At 46.1% G+C, this 14,829-nt stretch overlaps 1 protein-coding gene across 31 annotated transcripts in view; it reads left to right on the top strand.

Moving 5' to 3' along the window:
- Positions 1-14,829, top strand: part of ZMYND8 (zinc finger MYND-type containing 8) — a 127,602-nt gene that overhangs the window by 63,278 nt on the left and 49,495 nt on the right. For all 31 annotated transcript variants that reach the window (XM_078057273.1, XM_078057274.1, XM_036069715.2 and 28 more), the window contains 3 exons: positions 1,377-1,454; positions 2,709-2,824; positions 8,429-8,910. In XM_078057273.1, coding sequence (XP_077913399.1) covers positions 1,377-1,454; positions 2,709-2,824; positions 8,429-8,910 — 676 coding nt within the window. The remainder of the gene's footprint in view (positions 1-1,376; positions 1,455-2,708; positions 2,825-8,428; positions 8,911-14,829) is intronic.

The following is a 14,829-nucleotide window of genomic DNA, read 5'->3' as shown; positions in this document are numbered from 1 at the left end:
CCCAGATACTTTGTGTCTGCCATTTCTGATTCTACCTGTTGGCAGTACATTGCCCCTGTGTGGGCTCCAAGGCAGGACTCTCCTGGACCTGACGTTACCACCTTCTTTACCCAGTACCTTTGGAATAGCGTACAGGTAGAGTGAGTAGAAGGAGGAACTATATGCCATCATTCATTCATGCATGTATTCTTTTGTTCCTTTATTCACTCACTTATTCACTCACCTTTAAGTTAGTCAGTTATAGTTATAACATTATTAGTTATAATGTTATAACTGCCTGGGTTCAAGTCCTGGCCCTGTCACTTTACTGCTGTGAGACTTTGGGCAGGTGTCCTGACTTTCTGGGGCTTCATTTTCTCCATTTGTCACATGGGGGTAACAGCAGTCCTGCCTTCGAAGGGAGTGTGAGGAATAAATGGATTAGTACCTGTAGAACACTTCGGTGATCCCAGCAGAGATCTCTGATCAATGTTAACTAATGTATTGATTACTGTGTCACTTGAAGTGCTTTACATTTATCTCCTATAATTGTTAGAATCCGTTTGGTAGGTGTTGCTCGCATCCCCATTCTGTACATTAGGAAATGGGAGGGAAATGGAGGCTCAGACAAGATAAGCAACCATTCCTAGAGTTACAGAGCTAGAAAATGGTGGAGTCTGAGTTGAGATCCCAGAAAGGGGCTTCTGGGGTCCTTGATTCTAGGTCAGGTGTAGATATCCTAGGGGAATGTACTTTTTCAAGAGGGAGAAGGATGGTCTACAAGCTACACAATTTCAGATTGTCGTCGGTGGAGAGAAAATAAGGCAACAGGGTATTGAGCACCTGCTGCTCTGGATGGTGTGATTAGAGATGTGTGGGAATTGAGCACAATGAGCAGAGGCCGAGCCGTTCTGGAGGTGGTTGGGGAGCTCAGGAGGCCCAAGGCCTGGACACACTTGGCGTTGACGGAGTTCATCAGGAGTTTAGATTTCCTTGTTAGTTTCTGTTAGTTTCCTGTACTACTGACATTTTGGCTGGGGAATTCTTTGTCCCGGGGACTGTCCTGCACCTCATAGATTCCGGTTGCAACCCACGGTCAGATAAACGTTGGCACGTGATGGCCCTGCTGCTGTGTCTTGGGGGATGGACCGCAGTGGGCACAAGAGTAGAAGCTGATCTGGATGTGGTCCAGAGAGAGAGGAGGTGGTGATGGTGGTGGCTTGGGTTAGGTGAAGCATGGGGGTTGGTGGGGGGTAGTTGGACTCTTCTTGAAGGTGTTCCCCACTGTTGGACCTGGTTTAGCTAACCTTAACTGCTAACACCATCATGCATTCCTTGAGGGCCTCCAGATGTGAGGCCCCTGGGATGACACACCCTAACGTGTTTTTGCTTTACAGATGAATGAAATTGAAGTATGTCCAGAGTGTTACCTAGCTGCTTGCCAAAAACGAGATAACTGGTTTTGTGAGCCTTGTGTAAGTTGCATTTCTTTTCCTTACTTCATTTTCTGAGCCCCATGCCTTAGATGGCTACCCAAGGCTACTTTGTCCAGGTGGTTTATTCGGTGAAACTTTGGGTGAAGTTTTTTTTTTTTAAAGATTTTATTTATTTATTTGACAGAGAGAGATAGCGAGAGCAGGAACACAAGCAGGGGGAGTGGGAGAGGGAGAAGCAGGCTTCCCACAGAGCAGGGAGCCCAATGCTGGGCTCGATCCCAGGACCCTGGGATCATGACCTGAGCCGAAGGCAGACGCTTAACGATTGAGCCACCAAGGTGCCCCATTGGGTGAAGTTTTTAAATGATTTTTGTAGTGATAAAGTTATGGCAGAATGTAAGTGATCCAGATAGAATAAACCTCTGGGGCTGAAAATTCATGTGCCAAAGGGAACATTGTGACTTTCTGGGTTTATTAACTCCGGGCGGGCTGGAGGGTAGAGAGCAAGAAGGAGCTCATCAGGGAGGGGGCGCCCCTTGGTAATGCAGATAGCGGGAAGAGAGTTCAGTGAGTTTGTTCTTTTGGATCTGTGTTGAGAGGTTTGGAAATACCTCTCTGGATTGCCTCCATGGTCTCTCCAACTTGGTGGTTTGGGGTAGGGGTTGGGGAGAGAAAAATCACCCTGTTTTCCTCATGGATCTGCATTTTCCAAACTGGTGTTCTGCAGAGAAGTGTGTTCTTGGGGTGGCCTGATGGGAGGGTGGGAGGAGGGTAGGGGTGGAGCTTACTGGGAGGCAAGATGGGGGCCAATAAAGTGGAAAAGTAGAACATAGTTTATGTCTCTTCTGCCTTTGGCAATAAACACCTGCATAATTAAGGCTCTGGGCAGCCTCAATAAAGGACAAAGGTGGCTAATTCTACCCCTTGTTCCCTGCCAGTTATAATGCACATTTAATCCCCCAACTTAACGGAGGGTGTAGGCATTGCTGTCTCCATGTTGCAGGGGAAGGTAGACCCTCTTGCTCACGGCCACCCGGGTAGTAGCATTAGAGCCAGGGTCCAAGCCTGGTCTTGTCGGTGCTCCGTCCTTCTGTTTTGTCGTTCACCCCCAGAACCAGCTTTGCCTGGGGCTTACTGGCCTCACGCCCTCCTAGGCGAGCCCGCTTGGGAGACCCTGCCTGGAACTGTTCTCATTCAGTTGGTGGCCTTGTTGTATCGCCACACACCAAGCTTTATATGCGTGTCTTGCTGTCAAACACATACAAACTCTGGATTTTGTTTTTCTGTTCCTAGAGCAATCCACATCCTTTGGTCTGGGCAAAACTGAAGGGGTTTCCATTCTGGCCTGCAAAAGCTCTGCGGGATAAAGATGGGCAGGTTGATGCTCGTTTCTTTGGACAGCATGACAGGTGGGAGTTCAAACCGGCTGCAAACATATAGCGTTAACTGAACCTTTGATACGATCATGGATGCAAGCAGGGGCAGAGGATTATTGTGTTATTTATTGTCATGACACCAACCAGTGATCTTGTGGTTAAAAATACAGTCCTGGGCTGTGTTCAGCCTGATAATGTGTGGGCTTCAGTGTTTTCAGGTATGTTTAAGAGAAGAATCTTGCTTTCGTAGTTTTGTTGATGAAACTGGCACCATGGCTATTTTAAGTGCTGCTTGTTCTTTTTTGGATTTTCTAGAGCAAATTAAACTGCCGTGCAAATTGCTTTTCAAAATAATGCTTTCAGAGATCAGAAGTATTTCCCCAGATTGCCAGTAAATGAATCTCTTATCATTGTGCTGGGCGGTTCCCTCCTGTTGCCTTTTCTCTGAAGCTAAAATAGGAAATTATAAGAGGTGGCTGTTTTAACAGGTGGGAGCCCTCCCTGCCAGCCTTTCTACCCTCCCCTTTCCCTTGCTCACAGGGAAGTGAATTGTTCCAGCTCTTAGCAGTTCCTGCTCCTACATGCTTGAGAACAACAGGTAGACCCAGATGAGCCGTGGTCAATATCTCAGTTCTCTTTTAGCAAGCTGTGTTGTGATTAAACGAGGCAAAAACCTTTCGAAGCCCTACCAAGTAGTTTGAAAAAGTGTTTGTGTTGGGGAGAATACTTAAAAAACGTACCCTAAAAATTATATACAGCCACAGAATATACATAAAATACAGTGTATAATTTCAAACACTGGAGTCCGAACTGTTACTCTGTTCAGTTTTGCTTGTCTTGCAGATAAAAAAAAACCAAAGAGTGAATTTTGCTAGAAATCCATTGTCTGGAGGCAAAATGGGAATTCGCTGAGAGGGTCCTGTTTTTTTTTTTTTTTTTTAAGAGTTTATTTATTAATTTGAGACACAGAGATACAGAGAGAGTGTGTGCATGAGCAGGGGGAGAGGCAGAGGGAGAGGGAGAAGCAGGCTTCCCGATGAGCAGGGAGCCCGATGTGGGGCTCGATCCCAGGACCCTGGGATCATGACCTGAGCTGAAGGCAGACGCTTAACCATCTGAGCCACCCAGGCACCCGGGTTTGATAGGAAGTATTTTGCTTTGTTTGATTTTGACCACTTTGCTGGAGATCTTTTGTTGCCTGCTGTGGGCCAGGTCATGTGCTGGTTGCTGGGGATTTGGGGGTGAGCAGGCAGACACTGTCCCCAACCATCTGAAGGCTGGCATCCTAGTGGGGAAGACAGATAATACACAAGTAAACATACAGGCGAGATGATCTCAGATCAGGAGGTAATGGCCGGGATTGAGTGAAGATCTGGGTGGAGGGACAGACAGAGCCAGCCTGCTGTGCTTGGGAGAAGCAGGAGCTCGGGGTGATTTGGACAGGGGGAGGGGGGGAGGCTGGTAAGAGATGGGTGGGGGAGGGGCAGGGCCCCAAGCACACAGGCTGTGGTCAGAGTCTGCCTTTTCTTTGAAGAGCAGGAGGAATTAGTATCCGGTTGTGCATCTTCCCGCTGCTTCATTATAGCAGGGCAAGTGTTAGCCATCTTGATGATTTGGGATTATTCTCGTTCTGTAATATGACCCAGTGTGGATATATTTAGGACATAGGTGGGTGGGGGAAATCAGTGCTTGCCCCCATGCAGCAAATATTCTCAGACTCTTAGCATCTTTGATTCTGCTCTCAGCTTAGCCTATTCTGCATGGACGTCCTCCTGCATATCAGCTACTGAAGGTGGCTTAGGGGACTTGAGCTCTGCTAGTCCTAGTCCGAGGCCATTTCCCCGGAACTTGCTGGTATAGGTTGGTTCTAGGTAGGAACTGTCGTGGAAGCTGGCACCCCGCCTCCCCCATCATTTGTGAAAAAGACGGCAGCCCAAGTCTGATGCCCGTGAGGTTTGCCTAACCCTCTCAGTGTCTTCTGCTCCCTTGGAGGGAACGTGCTGAACTGTTGGCTCATTTTGGGTGAGGGGAGCCCCTTGGAGTGGTTAAGGACACCGCACGGCGGTGGGGAGTAGGTGGTGGAGCCGCAGAACCTTGGGAGTTCTCGGGATGAGGCCACTGAAGTCCCTTCCTCCCAGGAGATGTTCTTCAAGCAGAGCTGGTCAGACCCAGCAGCACAACGTGGAGGCTAAAGAGATGGGCTAGGCTGTCCCTTTCTCGCGGAGAAACTTTGGGGTTGTGGAGCAGAGCATAAGCCTGGACACATGTAAGCCACATTGGTTAGGAGAGCAGAATAAGAAATGGCGCAGCCTGTTACGTCTTCATCGTCTGGTTAATAAAGACTAGAGCGAGCCCGGGGAGGTGCTCCTGCGGATCAAGTCATGTTATGAAGAGTCTTGTCGTGTGCTTTTTGTCCTTTAAAAATTTTTGCTTTTTGGGGGTTTGGTTTCATAGACATACACACACACACATAAATGATACCATATAAAAATCCGGGAAATATTTTATCAAATGTCTGCAGAGCCGCAGAGGAGCGAGCTGGCATGAATGGAGTGCCTTTTATGCGGCAGGCATTGTTCTAAGCGCTTTTTGCAGAAGCTGCTTTATTCTCATTTTACTGAGAAGGAAACTTGAGGCCCAGCATAGGGAGTAGCTCAGCTGTGTGACTCTGGGGCCTCTCATAACATTGCCCCCAGAGACTTTATTTTTGTTAAGCAAATCTAACTTCCCTTTAACTCTGTCCTGGGCCTGCTCTAAGGAAAGGGAATACTTTCCTGAAATCAGTTGGCAGACACCTTCATGGAAGGCAGTTGAGACCCTGGCAGGAAACAGTTAAGGCCCCAACCCCAGGCAGAGGTGTGGGGGGAACACAGTCACAGTGGCCGGCTGCATGCTGGGCTCCCGGTGCTCTGGGGACTGGCCACCTGGCTGAGGTGCATTTCATTTGTTCCCCGTGACCCCGCTCCCGGGAGGGGCTCATCCTCCACCTTACCAAGATGACGGAGCTGAGGCCGGCTTGGGGAGGGGGAGTCGTTTGTCCAGGGGCAGCTGGGGGGTCCCGGCTTCTCCTCCGAGCTGTCCTGTCTAGTCCAGACTCCTGCTCACCCAGTTGTAACAGCCACAGACTTTCACCCACGGGGCATCTGGCTCCTGCTCTGTCTCATTCTGTTTGGCTGCAGATGTGGTTCCTCAGGTCTCTGCGGGATGACAGCAGTGAGTTGGGGTGGATGAGAAGCTGGTAATTTGCAGCACGCTGAGAGAGCAGTTAGATATTTTTGGGGTGTTCGGTTTTAGTCTGTGTCACGATCTAGTTATCACCGGGACTGGCAAACCTCCCCAGTCTGTGCCCTGAATTCCACCCCATGCACATACTTGACTTTTCTTGGGCTGCTTTCTCTTCAAAATAGGAACGAGACGTTAACACTTGGGTAGAACGCAATATAAGCAGTCCATATTTTTTGCTTCTCTTTAAAATGCTGGGAGACTCTGCAGCAGTGGGGCGGGGGTGGGGGGGGTCCAGATTCCTGCACGGGCACGTGTGAGGTTCCCCAGTAGACAATGCTTGTGTTGGACTGTTCTATCTCCCCACCGTCCACTTTGCTCCCCATTGCTTTGTGTCTGGCGTGAGTTTATGGTCTGTGAAATCCTAAAGGCCTCCCTGGAAAAAGCTCATTCTCACCAAATTCCCAGCTACAAACGGGTTCGGGTTCGAGGCTGGGGAATCAAATGCCACACAGTCTATCCTCCAGTTCTCGCTCGGGCTCAGCCCCCACCCGGAGCAGTGGTAGGTTGTACTGCCATCTCCTGCCTGCAGCCACTCGGCCACTGATTCCAGAGAAGCAGCTCTTATTCTCGTGAAGGCTCTGCGGAGCATACTGGCTTGTGGGGGGTTGAAGGCAGGAGGACAAAGCCAGTCGGGAATGGAAGGTGGAGGCTATTCCTTGCTTATTTTCCACGTGAATTCTCCCCTATTTGAAGCCGTGCATCTCCTCGCAGGGTTATGGTTTTCTAGTGTTTCCTTCTAGTGCCATGTAGAACCCCAGTTTTACAAGAGATAGGAAAGCTCTTCACGTCTGAGTGCAGAGCAGTGGACTTTGGGACTGATTCTCTTTTAGGAGGTGCAGTCCTGGATGCAGGGACTGTTTCCTTTTTTTTTTTTTTTTTTTTAAGATTGATTTATTTATGAGAGAGGGGGAGAGAACGTGTGGTGGGGAGGGGTAGAGGGAGAGGGAGCGGAAGAGAGAATCCAAGCAGATTCTTCGCTGAGCGTGGAGCCCATCGTGGGCTCAGTCTCCATGACTCTGAGATCATGACCTGAGCCAAAACCAAGAGTCAGGTGCTCAATGGACTGTGCCACTTAAGGGCCCCAGAACATTTATTCTTTCTTTCTTTTTTTTTTGAGAGAGCATGCATGGGTGGGCATGGGGGGCAGGGAGGGACAGAGTGAGAGGGAGAGAGAGAATCTTATGCAGTCTCCACTCCCAGTGCGGAGCCTGACTCAGGGCTTGATCTCACGACCCTGAGATCATGACCTGAGCCAAAACCAAGAGTTGGACGCTTAACCAACTGAGCCTCCAGGTACCCACAGTGACTGTTTTCTTACTCTTTACTCACCCAAAGCCAAAAGGGGATTTACTATTTTTTTAATGGATTAAAATGACTACATTTAGGAGTCTTTTAATGTTTTCACTAAGTTTGCTGTTGGTGTTCTGTTCTTATGACAGAACATGTCTGGGTTAATGGTTAAATCATGTATTAACCATGCAAAACCAAGTCATTTTTAAAGAATAGATATGTATTTAAGAATCTTGGCCAAAAAAAAAAAAAAATCTTGGCAAACATACAAGGCTAATTTGGTTTGCATTAAGGAAAAAACAGTTCTGGAAACAACCTAACTGTCCATTGACAGATGAACAGATAAAGAAGTCGTGGTATGTACATTTCAGGGGTTCCTATTCAGCCTTAAAAAAAAAAAAGATAGTAGGAAGGGAAAAATGAAGGGGGGCAATTTGGACGGGGAGACGAACCACGAGAGACTATGGACTCTGAGAAACAAACTGACGGTTTTAGAGGGGAGGGGGTTGGGGGGGATGGGTTAGCCTGGTGATGGGAGGGCACGTATTGAATGGAGCACTGGATGTTATACGCAAACAATGAATCATGAAACACTACATCAAAAACTAATGATGTAATGAATGGTGACTAACATAACCTTAAAAAAAAAAAAGATAATATGGTAAATAAAGAAAACAAAAAGGTGGGCAACATAGTTGAACCCGGAGGACATTGTGCTAAGTGAGATAACCTAGTCACAGAAAGACAAATCACTGCATGAATTCTACTTATAGGAGCTATCTCATGTCAGATCCACAGAATCAAAGGGTGGAATGGTAGTTTGCCAGGGGTGCGGTTGGGGAAATGGGGGAGTAACTAATCATCGGGCATAAGATTTCAGTTATGATTAACAGGCTGTAGAGATCTACCGCACACGTGTACGTTTACGTACGTTTACGTGTTGGCACTTAAGCATACCGTGATACAATACGTTAAAAAAAAAAAACTTGAAAAAAAAGAAGAGAGGAATCTCTGACAGGACCAAAGTTGACTTCAGCTCTTCTTTCTTTTCTGCACTCCTAGGGCCTGGGTTCCAATAAATAATTGCTACCTCATGTCTAAAGAAATTCCTTTTTCTGTGAAAAAGACAAAAAGCATCTTCAACAGTGCAATGCAGGAGATGGAAGTGTACGTGGAGAACATCCGCAGGAAGTTTGGGGTTTTTAATTATTCTCCCTTCAGGACACCCTACACGCCTAACAGCCAGTACCAAATGCTGCTCGACCCCAGCAACCCCAGTGCCGGTGCTGCCAAGATAGACAAGCAGGAGAAGGTCAAGCTCAACTTTGACATGACGGCATCCCCCAAGATCCTGATGAGCAAGCCCATGCTGAGTGGGGGTGCAGGCCGCAGGATCTCCTTGTCCGATATGCCCCGCTCCCCCATGAGTACAAACTCTTCTGTGCACACGGGTTCCGACGTGGAGCAGGATGCTGAGAAGAAGGCCACCTCGAGCCACTTCAGTGCCAGTGAGGAGTCCATGGATTTCCTGGACAAGAGCACAGGTCAGCCTGGGGTGGGAGATGGGGAGGAGGCCCCTGGGACACAGGGCTTCCATTGGGGCCACACCTGTCGGGGTCCAGCAGACCAGCGCCCCTACATGCAAGGGAGCTCTATGGGGTTTTGCTCCAGTGGAGCATATTTAAAATTTTAAATGGATAACCCAGTGGGATTCTTGCTGTTAGGAATCAAGAAGGGAGAAAAGTGGTCCCCAAAGGCCAGATGGAGGTCATTCCTAGCAGTGGGCAGAGCTGGCCAGTAATCCTTCAGAGTTCAGGTCACATTGGCTCTTGGATTATCACAGCGAAACTTCCCATAACAGTTTGTTTCTCAAGAATATTATCTTAGGGGGGTGCCTGGGTGGCTCGGTTGTTAAGGGTCTGCCTTCAGCTCAGGTCATGATCCCAGGGTCCTGGGGTTGAGCCCCCGCATCGGGCTCCCTGCTCTGTGGGAAGCCTACTTCTCCCTCTCCCACTCCTCCTGCTTGTGTTCCCTCTCTTGCTGTGTCTCTCTCTGTCAAATAAATAAATAAAATCTTTAAAAAAAAAAAAGAATGTTATTTTAATCAGAGGATTATCTGTCAAAACTATACCTTCCCATTATGTAGTGCTCAAATATTAGAGCAGGGTATAAGGTCAGCAATAATGTCCTCTCCCCGGAGCACTCCCACTCCTCAATAAAGGTCGTAGACACTTGCTGTAGAAGAGTGGTGAAGAATGAGGATGCTCGTCTCAAATCCCAGCTCTGCCACTCACTAGCCACATGGCTTTAGGCAAGATACTTAATGTCTTTTTTAAAACAGATTTTCTCTATTTAATTTAGAGAGAGAGAGAGTGCACACGTGAGTGGGGGGAGGGGGCGGAGGAAGAGAGAGAACCATAAGCAGACTCAACGCTGAGCATGGAGCCTGAGAGGGGGCTCGATCCCATGACGCTGAGATTATGACCTGAGCTGAAATCAAGAGTCAGATGCCCAACCAGTTGAGTCACCTGGGCGCCCCAAGATACTAAATGTCTGGATGCTTCAGTTCCCTCATCTGTAATGTGACATAGTAATGGACCTGCCTCATAGGTTCTTTTGAGGGGTTAAAGGATGACGTATACAGAAATCACTCAGAATAGTGCCTAAAACAGTAAGTGCTATAAAGATGTGGGCTGCTATCTTATTTCTTATGGTGGTTGCTCAGCAAATGCCTACACGGATTTTGAGAGGTGACGTGCATGAGGGATGCTGGCCGAGTGTAAGGAAAGTAACTGTGACTTAAATGGAATTCTTTCTACCCAACTATTATTTGGTTGCATGTCCAATGCTTAGGAACTTTATTGCTTCCACAAGGAAATGGGTTTACTCCCATTTTTCTTAAAACATGGCCTTCACTGTTTATTCTCTGTTGGTCTACCTCTGAGAGACATGGGCACAGAGAAGCTTCTACACTAACCATGATGATGAAAGGCAGCCAACTCTCAGGCTGTGGGCTGGGGAGACTGGTCGGGGCAGGACCTGGTGAACCCCTGGACACATGCCTCACCTCAAGGGCTTCAGCCCATGGTTGCCATGTAGGAATGTGGCCTCTTGGTTTTCTGATCTTCTCATTATTCCAGAGAAGTGGGGAATTTGCATTTTTATATAAAACCCCCACATATTAAATGTCAACTCAAAATGTCTTCGGATGTTTTCCAGAATGAATAAAGCACATCTATAGGTTAGACCATCAGTTTTAGGCTTCTGACCAATGTTTTAAGCTTGGACCGCCCTTCAGACCCCCTCCCTTCCCCTTCCTCTTTCTTTTATCCCTCCCTCCCTTCCTCCCTTTACATAAGAACTCTTTAAGGAGCAGGCGCCCGTTCTTCAAGAGACCACCGAAGTCCCCAGAAGGTAAAAGGATGGGGACTCTGTCAAGTGAGCTCAAGGAATTACACCCATTTTGGTTGTGTTGTTTCTTGTTCCTGGTTGGTTGGTAATTTTCAAGTACTGCTTGTAGCTGTTCTCAGAATGGCTGTAGGTGGAGAGAGAGTTAAGTACCAGTGGCTTTTGGTTCTTCAAAATAAAGGCTGCAATCTCTTTCCCCAGTTCTGACCCTAACCATGGGGTCCTAGGTGCTCAGTTGCATTTCAGAGCTTTGTTCTAGGATGATGCAACTTCTGACATAGTTTCAGAACAGAAATTTGCTTTTGCCTCTCAGTTTCAGACCAGAGTTCTTAAAAGCTCACTTTTATTCATTACATGATCGCATTTAAGCCAAGCGAACAAAACTAATCACACCAACTCTGCAGCCTGTTACCTCTCCCAGAGAGCTTGCTTTTGAGAGGGTGTTCTAACTGGGCAGCAGTGTTGCCCGAATGTTCATCAGCATCAGTTTTGCCGCATGCTAGTACCTCTGTTTTAACTGTATACTTAAATATTAAATCGCAACATCGCTTTATCCTAAGCTGAATAATACGTATAAACTCATGTGCTTAAATTGCTTGTTGCATTTTTTTCTCTAATATACATTAAGTTAATACCTAACTTGTAAAATAGAACATGTTGGTCTGTGAACCACCGTTTTGTATCCTGTTCCATATTTCAGGAAACACAGTTTTAGAGGAATCTGAGAGCATGTGTAATGTGTTTAATTAAGCTTCTCTCTTTCCTCGGGACATAGCAAGATTGAAATGACAGTAGAATTCCTGACAAAACTTCTCATTATTCGAATGGCTTTTCTAAGTGGTAAATGAGATTCTCCATTTCAGTAGACTTTAAAGTCCCTTTTCCAAAATATGATCCTCTTACCAGCATGTGCTTGGATCATTTCGCTGATTATGAGTTAGACAGCCATTGAGTGGTATGGGTAGAAAAGGCAGTACTCCAAATCATTTTAATCTTACAGATTGTCCCCTTTTCTGTAAGGAGCCAGATAGTAAATAGTTTAGGCTTTATGCGTCTCTTTCTCAACCGTGCAACTATTCAGCGCTGTCATTGTGTTAATAAAACAGCCACAGGCTGTGTGCGTGGTTGTGACACTGAAATTTGACCTTCCTATAATGTGTGTGTTTCATGAACTATGAATCCTTTAGGTTTTTTCCAGCCATTTACAAAGGTAAATACCCTTGCAGGCCATATAAGAACAGGTATTATGCTAGATTTGGTCCCTGAGTCGGTTTGCCAACCTCTATGACGGACTCAGAAGGAACCGTAAGTCAGTCTCCTCACCTTATAGAAGGCCAGTTGAGGTCCCTGTGGACAGTGTAGGGAGGTGCCTGTGTTCCTCAGCCAGATCCTGAGTCTAGATCCCATTTTCTTTTCATTGCACCCTAGTGCCCTCTGCTGTTAGCAGTGACGGTAGCATTTAGGAGAAGGAGAAGTAGACTAGATTGAAATCCCCCACAGTCAGGGAGAGTATAATTGAGATGAGATTGTGATTTATCCAAAATTATGTAAACAAACAAACAAAAAAGATGGTCATAGGATAGAAAAGCCATATTCGTTTCAGTAATAAGAATTTTGTGGCCAGCGATATAAGACTGCGCATTGAAATAAGTTATTAAATAAATCTTGTGGGGCGCCTGGGTGGCTCAGATGATAAGCGTCTGCCTTCAGCTCAGGTCATGGTCCCAGGGTCCTGGGATCGAGCCCCGCATCGGGCTCCCTGCTCAGCGGGAAGCCTGCTTCTCCTTCTCCCACTCCCCCTGCTTGTGTTCCTGCTCTTCCTGTCTCTCTCTCTGTCAAATAAATAAAATCTTTAAAAAGAAAAAAAAAAAAATCTTGTATAAGATTTTAGAAAGCTTCCTTTTGTTTTGGGGGTGGGGGAATCAAGAAACTCAGGATCAGGTGTCCGTAATCCACAGAATTCGATTTCGTTTTCTAAGGAGCAGTTTGCTCAGCCAGAAGCCCTTCGCTCATGGTGTCCTGGTTACTGATCAGAGTGGTTTATATTCTCAGTGATTTTCCTGCTTCCTCCTTGATCTAGACCTCTTGGCCAGAACTGATGCCTTTGCCAATATTTGCTTGCAGGATCCTGACTTAAGTCATGAATGTGTATTAGGGTAAGAGTCCGAGCGCCTGGGTGTCCCCACTCTCTGTAGCTCCACTGTGGGTTACTGTTTAGGGAGAAGGGAAGATGTTTTCATATACTCTTTTCTTGTGAAATCACTACATACTTGTCATACAGTAATCGTTATTTACAAAATGAAAGTCAGAGTTCACCCCACCTCCCAGTCAGCCGTTAGATAATGTTTTCAGGACTTTTTCTATGTTGGCTTATGAGTCATACTATTACGTTGAAAACTCAGATACTTCCAGGGATCAGACAGGTATGGGAATGAGCAAGGTTGGGAAGTGGTGGGGACTGGGATGAACTCCATGTAGCAGAAGTCACTTTCTTTCTCATGACCGATCACACGCAGGTGGTTGCTTGTGTATACTTCCTAAAGCAATACATACTCTTCTGATGCATGATGCGCTGGAGCATTTCATTATAAAAAAGCTCCTTAAACCCAGGTGATGAAATCATCACCTGGACCTTTCAAAACGCTGTGCTCTTGAGGTATGCCTTTTCTGTAGGGTCTTGGGGGCTTTTCTTTCCTGCTGGTTCTAGCCAAGTGGGAATGTGGGCTCTGTTGCCATTTTTCTCATTGTTCAAGAGAAGCCTCAAATAGTTTTCTTAAATGTGGATTACCCCAACTTTTACATAGTGGCTCAGATTTATAAAAATCATTACGGTGCATCGAATACTTCCGTGGATCACTTGTTTGCAGTATCTGTTGTAGCCAGTTTTGAGTTTTCTTTCTTTTTTTCTTTTTTAAAGTAAGCTCTGTGCCCACTGTGGGGCTTGAACTTATAACCCCAAGATCAAGAGTCGCATGCTCCACCGACTTGAGCCAGACAGGCGTCCGAGTTTGTTTGTTTTTAAAATTAACCTTGTGTTCTGAATATTTGTCCATACTAGTTAAATAGCCCTTTAAAACAGCCTTTCTGTCCTGTCTTGGATTGTCCAGTGATGTTCTACTATGTGGATCATCTGTGCAGACCACCAAGAGTTGTGCAAGCTACAGCCCTTTGAAGATGTAGGTTGCTTCCAAGATTTTCTAAGTAGAAGAAATTTGGCATGAATCACTAACTCCTCTGCCTCCACCCCCCAGAGTGCTGGGGTGTGTGGGAGGGAAGGGGCATTTTTTTTCTAATTTAATTCTAAGACTCATGTTTCATGGAGTCAGAATAGCACTTAGCACAGGCTAGGGTTTTGTAAATGTAGATAATAAATGATGTGTTTTAGCCCACACTCGTGAATTGTACATCAAAGTATAAAATCTGATTAAATTATTTGTGACTTCAAAGGCGATTAGTTCTTCCTCTGGGCAAGACTTACGGCTTTACAAAAGGATTGGCATCCATGTCAAAGCTTAATTGAAGCGAGCATTTCCAAATGTCTTTCTGCTTTTGAAAATGTCTAGCATGATTTAACACCGTGTTTCTCAATCTCTGCACTGTTGACTTTTGGGGCTAGATGATTCTGTTATGGGGCCTTCTTGTGCTTTGCAGGGTGTTTAAACAACATCCCTGGCCTCTGGGCACTAGATGCCAGGGGCACCCACCCCTGCCCACAGTTGGCAGCTAAAACTGTGTTCAGACATTGCCGTGTGTCTCCTGGGGACATAGTTGCCCCTCCAGTTTCCATTGAGAACCATTATGTTAATGTACCATGCTTTTGACTTTTAGCACTGATAACAAAATTCTCATTGCTGAACGTTCATGTTTGAAGCTCCTCCGTATTTACGTTTAATTATGTATCATTTTCCCCCTGAATATAAAGTATTCCTTTTCAACTTTAATATTATACAATAAATAGCACATAATTCTACCCTGAGAGGTAACAACTGTTAAGAATTGGGTGTTCCTAAGAAAAATAAATAAAAAATTAAAAATAAAAAAAATAAAAAATTGGG

This window comes from Halichoerus grypus, chromosome 10 (genome assembly GCF_964656455.1).
Source record: "Halichoerus grypus chromosome 10, mHalGry1.hap1.1, whole genome shotgun sequence".
Classification (NCBI taxonomy): Eukaryota; Metazoa; Chordata; class Mammalia; order Carnivora; family Phocidae; genus Halichoerus; species Halichoerus grypus.
Note: the sequence above shows the minus strand (reverse complement) of the source record. Positions and strands in the feature narration are given on the sequence as shown.